This window comes from Clytia hemisphaerica, unplaced genomic scaffold (genome assembly GCF_902728285.1).
Source record: "Clytia hemisphaerica strain Z4C2 unplaced genomic scaffold, Clytia hemisphaerica genome assembly, whole genome shotgun sequence".
Taxonomy (NCBI): Eukaryota; Metazoa; Cnidaria; class Hydrozoa; order Leptothecata; family Clytiidae; genus Clytia; species Clytia hemisphaerica.
The window spans coordinates 644,206-658,949 of record NW_027103414.1 but is presented as its reverse complement, the minus strand read 5'-3'; the positions used below and the strand labels follow the sequence as shown (position 1 = coordinate 658,949).

General features: G+C 34.1%; 1 protein-coding gene across 1 annotated transcript in view; it reads right to left on the bottom strand.

Annotated features, from left to right (window-relative positions):
* Positions 1–1,744: 1,744 nt before the first annotated feature.
* The window catches only part of LOC136797500 (eukaryotic translation initiation factor 3 subunit L-like), a 28,285-nt gene continuing 15,285 nt past the window's right edge, over positions 1,745–14,744 (bottom strand). The window contains exons 9-17 of the mRNA XM_067054076.1: positions 8,499–8,669; positions 8,072–8,134; positions 7,239–7,409; positions 6,703–6,776; positions 5,343–5,400; positions 4,055–4,093; positions 3,765–3,857; positions 3,309–3,389; positions 1,745–1,836 (exon numbers count right to left, since the gene is read on the bottom strand). Coding sequence (XP_066910177.1) covers positions 1,804–1,836; positions 3,309–3,389; positions 3,765–3,857; positions 4,055–4,093; positions 5,343–5,400; positions 6,703–6,776; positions 7,239–7,409; positions 8,072–8,134; positions 8,499–8,669 — 783 coding nt within the window. The 3' untranslated portion in view covers positions 1,745–1,803. The remainder of the gene's footprint in view (positions 1,837–3,308; positions 3,390–3,764; positions 3,858–4,054; positions 4,094–5,342; positions 5,401–6,702; positions 6,777–7,238; positions 7,410–8,071; positions 8,135–8,498; positions 8,670–14,744) is intronic.

Genomic DNA, 14,744 nt, shown 5'->3' with positions numbered 1-14,744 from the left:
TGTTTTTTGGACCGAATTTGAGATAATTATGATAAAGCGTTAATGGAAATTAATCAAGTATATTAAAGTACAGCTCCTATGTAAATTTGAGAAAGAACGAAGTTCTTCATCAAATTATTGACGTAAAAATGATTTTTTCTAGACTTGCGCTTTTCACTGCGATTTGATGGCGGACACTTAAACATTCTGGAATATTAATGATAAATAATAAATGTATATAAATGGACTAAATAAAAATCCTGAATTTTCTGACCCTTAGAGAGACTAATTTAAAACTTTCAGATTTTTCCAACCCTTAGAGAGACTTTGAAAGGTGAAAAAACCGACCCTTACCGTCCGCGCATACCAATCATCCATTTTTGCCTAAGTACCCCCCCCCCCGGGACTGATTTACAGCATCTTAGTTTTTGAAACTTTTTTGATTTTTTGTCCAGCTTGAGCTTGAATATATAATTATAAGTCTAAGCTTAATAAAAAATGAAAAGTGTATACATTTTTTGTGATTTTTGATAAGTACAGTACATGTTTTTTTTTTTATAAGCATAACGCTTATAAGCATATGAAGGCTCAGATTTGCAGTATTCCTAAGCATAACATGAGCATATATGTCAGCCATAATATTTTTCAAGTGGTCATTTTTATCTGTTTTTGTTTCATTTTTATCTGGTTTGGTAGAGGTCAAGTAAAAAATAAGACATTCCACGGCTAGCTACATTCCACTGCTCCCAAAATCTGAACAATTTTTTTACAAAATTTCTGAAATTTCATTAAAAAACTTGGCTCGGGGTGAATCATAAGCATAATTCTTAAGCATATAATAAGCATAAACTATGCCTGGATGCTTTGAGAACTTAAGCATACACGAGCCTGACCAAGGGGCATAGACTTGCTTATAAAAAAAAAACATGTATGCCTTGCATTTAATTTCCTTGCAAGGATTCTTATTTTCTTGAATCTGTTGTTGATGTAGCCTTTTGTTGCTGTTCATCTGTATATCTAATTTTTATTATCTAAATATCTATCCTAATTAAGAGACGAATAATTATTCTGTCATACAGATTGTAACATGGCATATTTTCGTTAATCCATATTGTATACAACCGTAAATTTGATGATTACTCTCGTTTTAGTGAATCATATCAATTTTTAACAACATATCTTTCTAATCATATTAAGCAATTTAGGCTGACCTTCCAGCGCAGCTGGTTTATTGTCATTAGGATGTATCAAGCTGTGAAATCAGTAGAATAGAAGGTTCGCGTTTTTCCATTCCTTTATTAATAAAATTGAAAATAATGAAAAATTACCTGAATCCTCCTCTTCCCGTTAACTAAAAAACAACTTTTAAAAATTAGTTTGTTCTCCTATGATATTGCAGGTCATATGATTACATTCATGTCTAAGCAAAGTAAAAACTCATCCTACTTCGATTGGCCTTAACAATGAATGGATGTCAATTACTCGTCCCAAGTTCTAAGAACTTTCACTCTTTGGAAAACCCTCGGATACCTCTTTTAGGTTGAAAACACACTGAATAAATAACATGTTTATTCTAGAGAAATGTTATCACGTTACAGAAACAAACAAATAGTCTTTTTTTCTGTAGCTAGCTCCTCATCCAAAACCGGGATGTCGTTGATAGCGTAGAAAAAACGCGGGCAACGTCTATGAGCTATCCTTCTGCCGGAAAAGTTAATCTCAAATTTCAAACAAACAAGAAAAAAAAAACAAAAAAAAACGGCAATTTGACTTTATAATCGATGAATTTTCTTTCCGTAAATGACAATATTAGTGAAAATATCCTTAACTATGCATCTTCACGAAATTTCGATTGATCTGTAACAAAGAAAGGAGGTAAAAATGATTAAAGGTAAAATACATAGAGCTTTTTAAGGTTTTGTTTTTAAATAAGAGAAATATCGTTTGCTTACTCATCAACTTTAATTTAGAAGCTTTTTCGTATTGATTTGACAGAAGGAGGAAAATAAAACAAACTTTTATGTTTATTCAGCACGATATAACAATAGGGAGACAATGTCTAGATACGAAATATGTGTCTAATATGAAACGGGAATCTTTATGTAAGAGTAAAACCGTTAAGTCGCCAAAGCTCGGACTTCATTGTGGGAATTACAATCACTACCGAAACATATTGACACAGTTTTAGGTATTTTAACCTTTTTCAGGATTTAAAGCTCGGCTGAGGATTACGATTTCAGTATTTCCACTTTGTTTCATTGGAATTTCTCGATTAGGTAAAAGTTTAGTGGCTTTAAGGATATATTCTCAGCCTTATTGAGAATGTTCTAAATATTAAAACTCATGTTAAAACTCTACTTTCAAAGCGGACTTTAAAATCATTTGCGGTTTTAAAATTTTCAGGTAATTCTCCGTTAGTGCCAAATATTACGGTGGTGATTGTAGTTATGGCTAACTCGATTTATCGATGACCTGAAAAATACTTTTTGTAATGAAAAAAGTACATATTTTTGTACAAAAGTGACGTGGAGTTGCTGCTACAACAATGCAACAGGGAACTTTATATTTTGTACACGTAAGAATATACTGTACTCTGTTGAACTAACCGGACTACTGACACTTTTTCGTACGCCGATAACTCGCTACCGTATATCACAACGATAATCCTTTTCAGACTTCCAAGGACAGGGGGGGGTCAAGCAGTTAATCCAGAACATCATCCGTAGTAACTGATTTTGGATAATATTTAGGACCACCCACCCATTCTGACACTTAATCCACACTGGATTTACTGTTTTTCAGTCACAATCTTTGTATACCACCCCCTAAAACAGTCCACCGGGGCATTTTGGCATGCATTAAGTTATTTTAATTGATGTTGGTCGCCTTTCTAAGTAATTTTCGCAAATTGTCTACCATTTTTAATCTGTTTTAATCGGATTTTTGTTTACAACAAAAGGGGCGAATCACCCGATTTTATAACATCTTGAAAATTAGTGAAAACGGAATTTGTAAACAAAGCAGGAGAAAGTTAAAGCAAGACTTTGATGCAGTTTGACGTTTAAAGACAGAAGAAGAGGCAAAAACGAGCATGAATCAGAATAAATGAATTTTACAGAATGACAGAAAATGCAGTTATTTCACTTTTTTTCCCCAGAATTCTTTCAGAGACCATCCCTTTGGTAGTTAATCCACTCTTGGATTAACTATATTTTTCAAAATTTGAAAATGGACCACCACGGTCAAAACAGGCATAGTGTTTTGGATTAACTGCTTGAACCCCCTCTGCCAAGGAACGAATTAGCGAAACTTGGTGGAAAAATGCTTACCTCGTCAATTTTGTTGATTTGTCGAATGAAATAATCACCATAGCGACGAGCGATTTTTGTGTCGGCGATGTGAATCATATCCTGTAAGGAAATCAGAGTTTAATTTAATATAGAACTTCTCTAGACGCATTTAATCTTCGTTTCATTTTTTTTCTTTTTCTTTTTCTTTGATTGATAAGGTATTTATTTGTAACATTACGCAGTGTTCAAAGCAACGTTCTTATACTCAGACATAAAATAGACTTGACACAACCCAACCAAGTACAGTTTGGCCCAAGAATTCGTAAAACATCATTGAATTTTTCTGAATATTGGGACAGAAAAGTTTCTTTGTAAACACCATGATTACAGTTGGAAGGGGGGGTTAAAATGGCCATGACGAGGGTTCAGTAAGAGCCAGTTATGTTTGTGTTAGTAATTTATTGATAAAAGAAAAGCAACAATATAAATCCTCACATTGTTGATGAAGAAGTCAGTTTCCGGCGAAGACTGGAACTCCCCTTCTAAAGCATCAGATCCTTTGGTCCATACCAAGTTTCTTTGTTTGTGCTTGAAAAAAAATACAGAACAAAATTATACTTCTTTTATCAAGCCGTTACTTGTTTCTACTAGATTTATTGACCTGTTGTTTGTTGAGCAAACAGAGCTGCTTTACTGTATATACGAACAAATTACGATCGAGATATTCTTGATATATCATGATAGTAATCCACTCATATCTGTTCAAACAGCAACAAGGGGTTTACCTTGAAACAAAGCAAGGCTGTTTGGAGTGTGCCTTCGTCCTGAAATAAAGAGAAAGATCAAATAAGATATACTTGAACATTTTAAAGTTCCCCTAATTTCCCTTTATTGGTCAGCCCCGGTGACCCTTCAAATCTCTTTTTTCCAGCGTCTCCAGTCTTGCTTTTTATTCCGATTTCAGATTATTTTTGGAAACAAGTTATCGGGAAAACTTTGGCGCGAAAGATATTTTACAAAGTGTGGCGTAACATAAACTTAGAATCGTCATAACTTTTGATTGAGTTATCGAAACTGGACGGAATTTCCTAAGCAGCTTCCTCAATATAAAATGCCCACGCTTGAGACGTATAATGTACTAAATGTTAAGTCTAGTCCTAACCTAAGAATGCTATAATAATATTTTAGGATGATTTTCCCAAAAAAGTTAAGAATATCCATGATGAAATGGATTTACACCATTCTTATAAAAAAGCGTGTACTAGACAGCTAACTGTGCCCTGGGGGAGGCACTTAGGCAAAATTGGGTACGTCTACTTTTATTTTCGGGGCGAAAATGGGAAACTTTTTTAATTTTTCGTTCTGACCAGGGTCCCAATTTTGTCAAAAATTCATATCTGACAGAGTCCACTTTTCAAACTCCAGCGGCACGTCCCCGTCGACCGCCAAGGTCAATGCCCCCCCCCTGGAACCGTGCACACTCAACTTTAAACGAAGGGCGGCCTTGACTGGAGAAAAAATACATAAATCAACATAAAAATGCCAAAAATGAACAAAAGTGACGAAAGCCGCAGTGAACATATTATAAAGCGGCCGCCTCGGATACTTTCTCAGAGAATAAAGAACAGGTTTAGGACATTCTAACGAAAAGATTTACGTATGTGAAATTCCAAGGATGAAATAATCTATCACATCTCTGTCTGCTTTGGACAAATTCAACTTTGTGTTAAAGTTTTTTTTGTCTTAAGTTCAACCAAAATGAGCTTTTCAACCTCTTTGGCTTTAACATCAAATTAGGTTTCTTGATTGTACTTCCTTCTATAATCGTTTTAAGCTTATTGGGCTGACCTTCCAGCGCAGCTGGTTTATTCAATTAAAAAACGACACCCTTAGTAAAAGGTTCATTTAAGAATAACATCTCCTAGTCTACACAATAGACAGCTCCAGGCTTTTATACCTTAGGTTTTACAAAACGAAGGCACATACGACGTAGCCTAAACATCTCCCGCTTGGCACTTCCTTTTCCAGATCTTTAGAAAAGTTTGAGGGAGGAAATATAATAAAATAACTTACAAGTTCGGACAAGGAGGCAAGCTTTGGGATTGACATCGTTGTATACAGCTTCAAATAACTGAAAAATAATGAAGGCAGAGGTTATTCATGTTTTTAACGTAATTCCCGCTATGGCAGGGGGTATTGAAGGGGCTAGAGATGAATCTTCTGTCCCCCCTGATCATGGAAGAAAACGTCCAAATCTGTTGTAAAATTGAACAATTGCTTCCATAACGGCACAAGTTAATAAACGTAGTCTCTATAACGTTGTTAGTACATAGGGCACACTTTTTGAAAAACAATTTTACACTTCCACTGAAAGGGTATAATAATAATCACGAACAAGTGATACTTTTATGGACCTACCTAGTTATGCATTTAACACATATATAATTGATATCTACGTGAGCGTGACCATTAAACAATCATTCAGAACACAAATAGTGACAATCTATTAAAATTAGTCATTTGTTTCTTATAAAAAAAAAACGTTTCGAGACCAAAATTTCATGCTCTTGAAATATTCTTTCATACTCAAGACTTCATGAGCAAAAAAAAACATCTATCTCATAAAAAAATTGAGTAATTTGGCTAACAACATTGATGTATGCTTATTAATAGTGATTCTTATAGATAAACATGCGTTTTTTGAGCCAACAAAACTTTTTTGAAAAAATCTATTGAGCCATCTTTTACCTATGATGGTACCCTACCTTCATGCAAAAAATCAGAAAAAGTTAATGATCCAATTTTTCACAAAGTCCAAAAAACCCGTTTTTTAGTCGTTTTTTGGCCCAAATTTACCCCCAAATTTTTTTTTTCGAAAATCGGACTCTGTCACATTTTGAGAGTTTATAGTTATGCATCTTCGTGGAAAAAATCAGAAAAATGTAATGAGCCAATCACGAGGAAAGCTAATAACGAACGGACGAACGAACGAACGAACGAACGGACAAAGGTTACTCTCGGGTACCTAATAGCCGGGGGGGGGGGGCCCGCTAATTAATTTTTCGAAAATTTTCCACCCAGGACATTCTTATTCCAACCCCCCCGCTTATTGATCTTTGGGAAAATTTTTTTGTGAAAGTTACCTCTTTTGCCCTAATTCTGCTGTATCAGCCTCCTTTTCGAACATTTTCCACCCAGGACATTTTTATTCCAACCCCCCCGCATATTAAATTTTGAGATTTTTTCCAATCCCCCTGCTTATTCCAAACCCCCCGGCTATTAGGTACCCGAGAGTAATTTATAGGACCTCCACCCCACCGGGGTAGGTCCAATAACAGTAGAAGTAGGAGTTTGAGCATGAAGAACAGATCCAGTTTTTACCCAATAATTTCAAATATGTTGTGGAAATGGCATAAACATTTCGAAGAAGTACCTGCGGATGACGGGGATGATGCTTTGTTGTTGGACCTCAACCATGAACATTCGAAGTTGTAAATTGAATGGGTCCTAAAATGAACGTTAATTATAATTACAGTGGAGCCTCCATCACTCGAACACGCACGGGGTAACACAAATGTATTCGAGTTAAGGAAATTTCGAGTTTTGGAGTAAGCTTTGCAAGGCATAGTTAACTGAAGGAACAATACTTGTTCAAATTAAGGAGTTTTGAGTTAAAGAGACTCTATTGTATATGATCAAATAAATTTTGATAATAAATTAAAATAAATTTCACATGATTATGATGGTTTAAAACAATTCAGAATTGTTTAGGTGAGGATGAATTATTCAAAATCTGAATGAAGGTCAATGTTTTTTAAGGTGACTTCGCAATTTTTTTAGATAATAATTAGGACACTGATTAGGATTTAACTTAGGATAAGCAATCTTCAGTATCAGTACCGCCAGAATCACATCACTACTACTGAAAAATAGAACTAAATCAATTTGACATCGAAGAAATGAACCTACCAGATGTGAATTAGCAGGTGGATTGTCGTAATTTGGTGGAATGGGTGAGATGAATTTCGGACAAGCGAAAGAAAAACATTCTTCAAAGACCGAGATATCACCTTTCTGCATTTTCAACGTTTTATCAAGGTTCTTCTCCCGCAAGTGTTGGTTCACACTTTCGTCGATTCTCTAGAGAGAAACAAAGGGATATTGACCAATCAGGTTGTTTAATCATGGGATATTGACCAATATCAGGTTGTTAAATCATGGAATATTGACCAATCAGGTTGTTAAATCATGGGATATTGACCAATCAGGTTGTTTAATCATTTATCCTGCATAAACGTCATATAAAGGCCTAGACCATTGATTTCAAAGCTAGATCCGAAACTCCATGATCAGAATTAAAGCCATTTATTTCCCATCCTTAACACGTGACCCGTTAGTTTTTCAAACAAAATTTCCAAATGCGGGGCAAAGTTAAGACTTCATTTTTTCTTGCTTGAGAAAGGTGGCTTCTAACTCAGTGGCCTGAACTTTAAAATAGTAATGTTATTATTTCAAAGGCTTGCTTAAGCCGGCGTAAGGCGAACGGCGTCGAAAAAAATAACGATTCGATGCTCCAAGAATTTATTCATGGGTTTGTTCTTATTACAACAAGGGTAGCCTTTTTGTGTTTGTCATAGGTCGTGAAGAGCCTTTTTTTTCTAGAATGTTTTTTTATCCCTTTTTTTATGCCTACTGATTTACAAACACTTTGTTGACTTTTAGGGTCATTCACTCATTCAGACATGATTCAGTTTGTTCGGGAAAAGTTTATAAATGAGAGGCGTCTGGTTGGGCGTACTTACTTGAGGGCAGAGAACGAGACAAATGCACAAGAGGGTGTACATTTGATCAACCTTCTTCTTGATCTAAAGGTAGAAAAAACAAAGCATTATCACATTGATACGTCAATAATACCCACTATTCTAAAACATTTCCGTGAAGAGTATCTATGAACCCGACCGTAGACTATTGTTTGAGCGCGTGATATATCTGACAAACTCTCACTGGTACTCAAACAAAGATAGATAATTACAAAGATAGATAATTACAAAGGCACTTATGATTACAATATAAAGGAAATAAAACACGAATCATTAGACTCCTAAGAAAATCGACCAGCTGTTTTTTTTTCATTTGGCCGTTTCAAGTGGTTGGAACTTCATCCTAGATTAGTAAATTTCTCAGGTAAGCAAACTGACAAATTCACACCTTTGAGCTGACAAAACTGACCTGTTCAAACTGGTATGATTTAGTCTGGATGATATGTTTTGCACGTTGAACATACAACAAAACATTGACGAAACTTCGAATGGCATCCTCATATCGTCTCATCATCATGTATGCGAAACCAACGTAGTAATAGGTCGTCACCTGACATGCTGGTACTCGAGAGTATAACGACTGAAAAATTAAACGAAATGAAATCTTTTGCTTACTCATCAATCTTTATTTACAAGCTTTTACACATTGACACGGGTGTGGAGCAAGATTGGTCAGAAAAAGGAAAAGGAAAACACAATTTTACGGTTCAGCATAATATAACAATTGGAAGACACCGTCCTAATAGGAAATATGTGTCTGGTACGAAACGGGAACACTTATGTAAAAATAAAACCTTTAACTCAGAACTTGCTAGAATAAAGGCATTAGACAGTATTAGCTTTCAGGTGTTTTACGACAAAATTTTGAACATGAGGTTTTAACTTCCTTTAAAGCGAACTAATTTTGGCGATAACAAATTAATCATGTCAGACAAAGTGTCATAGCAAGTTTAGAGTACTACTCCCTCACCAAACACTTCGTCAAGTTTTCAATAAAGAAAACATTTTCTTTAATTTAGCAAAACAAGTGTACTGAAAGTACTACAGAAGTCTCAAATACCATCAGCGATTGATTTTGCAAAAGAAATTTAAAGACGTGGGCAAAAATTTCCCTTGTCAGACTTATAACGAGGGAATTAAATGTAATATGTAATTCATATAGCCTTTCAAAACATAACGATTAAGAATACATTTTAATTAGAGAATCAGAGAAAAATAGTCAAATAATTGTCAGACCAAACGTCATAGCAAGTTCAGAGTACATTACTCCCTCACCAAACATTTCGTCAAATTTTCAATAAAGAAAACCTTTCTTTAATTTAGCAAAACAAGTGTACTGAAAATACTACAGAGGTCTCGAATACCATCAGCGATTGATTTTGCAAAAGATAAATGAAATCGTGAAACAGAAAGAAATGTGTTTTTGAATACAATACATAGGGTATTAATTGAACTCAATGTGACAAAAAAACAAGAATGAATTTCATTTTGCAAGCATATTTACTGATAAAACTATAAATGAAAGTTCCACCAGTGATTGTGCTTGCAAAACCTGGTCAGGAAATACTCAAAGCGAGACAAAAAACACACAGAAAGGACAAAATAAAATGATATGGAAAGTAAATGTTGGACAAAGTGTCATAGCAAGATCATGGAGTGACTCCCTTACCAAACATTTCGTCAAGTTTTCAAAAAAGAAAACGTTTTCTTCAATTTAGCAAAACAAGTGTACTGAAAGTACTACAGAGGTCTCGAATACCATCAGCGATTGATTTTGCAAAAGATAAATGAAATCGTGAAATCGAGAAATTTATTTTTGAATACAACACATAGGGTATTAATTGAACTCAATGTGACGAAAATACAAAAACTAATTTTTGTTTCGCAAGCATGTTTACTGATAAAACTATAAATGAAAGTTCCACCAGTGATTGTGCTTGCAAAACCTGGTCAGGAAAATTTTCAAAGTGAGACAATAAACACACAGAAAAGATAAAATGACATGAAAGGCGAAAAATGTTGGACAAAGTGTCATAGCAAGATTACAGAGTGACTCCCTCGCCAAACATTTCGTCAAGTTTTAAATAAAGAAAACTTTTCTTTAATTTAGCAAAACAAGTGTACTGAAAGTACTACAGAGGTCTCGAATACCATCAGCGATTGATTTTGCAAAAGATAAATGAAATCGTGAAACAGACTCCTCAAGAAATGTATTTTTGAATACAACACATAGGGTATTATTTGAACTCAATGTGACGAAAATACAAGAATGAATTTCATTTTGCAAGCATGTTTACTAATGAAGCCATAAAATGAAAGCTCCACCAGTGATTGTGCTTGCAAAACTTTAAGAGAAAATGCTCAAAGTGAGACAAAAAGCACACAGAAAGGACAAAATAAAATGATATGGAAAGTAAATGTTGGACAAGAGGTCATAGCAAGATCATAGAGTGACTCCCTTACCAAACATTTCGTCAAGTTTTCAAAAAAGAAAACGTTTTCTTTAATTTAGCAAAACAAGTGTACTGAAAGTACTACAGAAGTCTCAAATACCATCAGCGATTGATTTTGCAAAAGATAAATGAAATCGTGAAACAGACTCCTCAAGAAATGTATTTTTGAATACAACACATAGGGTATTATTTGAACTCAATGTGACGAAAATACAAGAATGAATTTCATTTTGCAAGCATGTTTACTAATGAAGCCATAAAATGAAAGCTCCACCAGTGATTGTGCATGCAAAACTTTAAGAGAAAATGCTCAAAGTGAGACAAAAAGCACACAGAAAGGACAAAATAAAATGATATGAAAAGTAAATGTTGGACAAGAGGTCATAGGGACATGTTTTTTAATTGTTTCGTTTTTGGCATTTTCAAAAAAGCTAAATTTTGATTGGGGTAACTTGGAGGTCCGAAATTTTCACAGGATGTTAGTAGTGATGATAGGAACCCAAAAAGTTATTTTCCCAAAATTCTAGCTGTTGTAGGGGCCAGTTAGGAGCAAATTTTAGCATTTGTATGTGTTTCGGAAAATGATCTAAATCAGAGCTAAAAACCCAGGAAGTTGTCTATCTGACCAATGATTCTCATAGAGGGATGGCAATTAAAGTAGCCTATTGTTAAAAGGCCCACATTTTCCTATTATGGGGCCCTTTTTAGAGCACTTTTTTAGCACCTATTTCCCCATTGACAATAAGTGCCAAAACACCAAAGTAAAAGGCTTGATTAGGTATAAGACTTCCATAGCTTCTTTTGAAATAGTTGAATAATCAAGTTATTAACACCAATATAGCACTTGAGCTGTTAAAGGGCCCGTTTGGAGCTAAATTTAGCATTTTTCCACTAAAAATACTGCAGCAGAATTACTAGTATGTTTCTAAACACCTAATTAAAAGGCTGGAGTGGGTGTAAAACCTTCATAACTTCCTTTGAAGTAGTTTAATAATCAAGTTATTAACACCAATAAAACATTTCAGCTGTTAAAGGGCCCGTTTGGAGCTAAATTTAGCATTTTCCACTGGAAATACTGCAATTTATTCTGCTTCTCTTACTAAAATTAACTTTACACCTAGTCTAATTTTTGCTAAATTCAGCTCATTTTGAGACCTAGGAACATAAAATAACCTCATGAAGTTCTGTTCAATTGTGTATCAAACATTAATGATAACTTATTTGATGTTCAAAACCTTTTCAGGGTCCAGAATCGAGCAAATATATTTAACATTTTCCGTTAAAATGCTAAAATACTGCTCGTTTTTGGTCCATTTAACTATGACAAAGATCACAGAAAAGACTTTTTAAGCTTCGTGAATGATCCAAGCATCAAATAGCGCCTAAATGAGCTATGAAATAACAATAACCTTCGGGTTTTCAAATTTTAGCATAAAGACATGGCCTTCAAGAACTCTGTGTCCAGTCAATGCTAAATTTTTGCTCATAAAAGGACCCTGGAATGCTTTATATCGGCCAAATTTGGTTTTTCTTTCTTTTTGAATGCCTCAAGTATGCATACTATCAATATCATAGTTCTTTTGTGTTTATCTTAACTGTGCTGGTGGATTAAAAAAAAGCCACACCCAATGCTAAAAACATGCTCATAATAGGACCATACAACCATTTTTAGTGATTGCTTATGTTGGTATATTGATCTTATAAGGTATAAAAAGGCATGTGCAAAGTATTAGAGTCATAGCCGAAAAATTGAGAGAGATACAAGCCTCTATATCCAAATGCTAAGTATTTGCTCCTACTAAAATGCTAAGTATTGGCTCATTTTTGGACCGCACTTTGTTGAAGCATAAGTCATGACAGATTTAAGCTTTAGAAAAAATTCTTTTAAATTTTTAAAGTTCATCTTTTCCACGCAACCATCATCAGGGCATAATTTTAGTTCATTCATTATATTAGAAATGAATGATGATTTCCCAAGACCCCTAAAAACGAAACAATTAAAAAACATGTCCATAGCAAGATCATAGAGTGACTCCCTTACCAAACATTTCGTCAAGTTTTCAAAAAAGAAAACGTTTTCTTTAATTTAGCAAAACAAGTGTACTGAAAGTACTACAGAAGTCTCAAATACCATCAGCGATTGATTTTGCAAAAAATAAATGAAATCGTGAAACAGAAAGAAATGTGTTTTTGAATACAATACATAGGGTATTAATTGAACTCAATGTGACGAAAATACAAAAACTAATTTTTGTTTCGCAAGCATGTTTACTGACAAAACTATAAATGAAAGTTCCACCAGTGATTGTGCTTGCAAAACCTGGTCAGGAAAATTCTCAAAGTGAGACAAAAAACACACAGAAAAGATAAAATGACATGAAAGGCGAAAAATGTTGGACAAAGTGTCATAGCAAGATTACAGAGTGACTCCCTCGCCAAACATTTCGTCAAGTTTTCAATAAAGAAAACTTTTCTTTAATTTAGCAAAACAAGTGTACTGAAAGTACTACAGAGGTCTCGAATACCATCAGCGATTGATTTTGCAAAAGATAAATGAAATCGTGAAACAGACTCCTCAAGAAATGTATTTTTGAATACAACACATAGGGTATTATTTGAACTCAATGTGACGAAAATACAAGAATGAATTTCATTTTGCAAGCATGTTTACTAATGAAGCCATAAAATGAAAGCTCCACCAGTGATTGTGCTTGCAAAACTTTAAGAGAAAATGCTCAAAGTGAGACAAAAAGCACACAGAAAGGACAAAATAAAATGATATGGAAAGTAAATGTTGGACAAGATGTCATAGCAAGATCATAGAGTGACTCCCTTACCAAACATTTCGTCAAGTTTTCAAAAAAGAAAACGTTTTCTTTAATTTAGCAAAACAAGTGTACTGAAAGTACTACAGAAGTCTCAAATACCATCAGCGATTGATTTTGCAAAAGATAAATGAAATCGTGAAACAGACTCCTCAAGAAATGTATTTTTGAATACAACACATAGGGTATTATTTGAACTCAATGTGACGAAAATACAAGAATGAATTTCATTTTGCAAGCATGTTTACTAATGAAGCCATAAAATGAAAGCTCCACCAGTGATTGTGCTTGCAAAACTTTAAGAGAAAATGCTCAAAGTGAGACAAAAAGCACACAGAAAGGACAAAATAAAATGATATGAAAAGTAAATGTTGGACAAGAGGTCATAGCAAGATCATAGAGTGACTCCCTTACCAAACATTTCGTCAAGTTTTCAAAAAAGAAAACGTTTTCTTCAATTTAGCAAAACAAGTGTACTGAAAGTACTACAGAAGTCTCAAATACCATCAGCGATTGATTTTGCAAAAAATAAATGAAATCGTGAAGTCGAGAAATTTATTTTTGAATACAACACATAGGGTATTAATTGAACTCAATGTGACGAAAATACAAAAACTAATTTTTGTTTCGCAAGCATGTTTACTGACAAAACTATAAATGAAAGTTCCACCAGTGATTGTGCTTGCAAAACCTGGTCAGGAAAATTCTCAAAGTGAGACAAAAAACACACAGAAAAGATAAAATGACATGAAAGGCGAAAAATGTTGGACAAAGTGTCATAGCAAGATTACAGAGTGACTCCCTCGCCAAACATTTCGTCAAGTTTTCAATAAAGAAAACTTTTCTTTAATTTAGCAAAACAAGTGTACTGAAAGTACTACAGAAGTCTCGAATACCATCAGCAATTTATTTTGCAAAAGATAAATGAAATCGTGAAAAAGACTCCTCAAGAAATGTATTTTTGAATACAACACATAGGGTATTATTTAAACTCAATGTGACGAAAATACAAAAATGATTTTCATTTTGCAAGCATGTTTACTGATAAAACTATGAATGAAAGTTCCAACAGTGATTGTGTTTGCACGTTCATGTCATGGTGACAGATTTGACCAAAATTTGGTTGTTGTAGAAAAAAATATGCACGATTCCAAAATTCACAAAATTCCACAATTTCAAAAAATGAATCCTCGTGCCAGGCAAAACGTCATAGCAAGTTCATTTTCAAACTAACGTCAAAGTTATACAAATAGTTCACTAAATTTAATTCTTCCAAAGGCTTATCATTCGGACAGAAAATTTCTGATTTAATCTAAGTGACAGATTTCTGACTACAGATGGTAATGTTACATCAATGAAACCAAAACATAGAGAAAA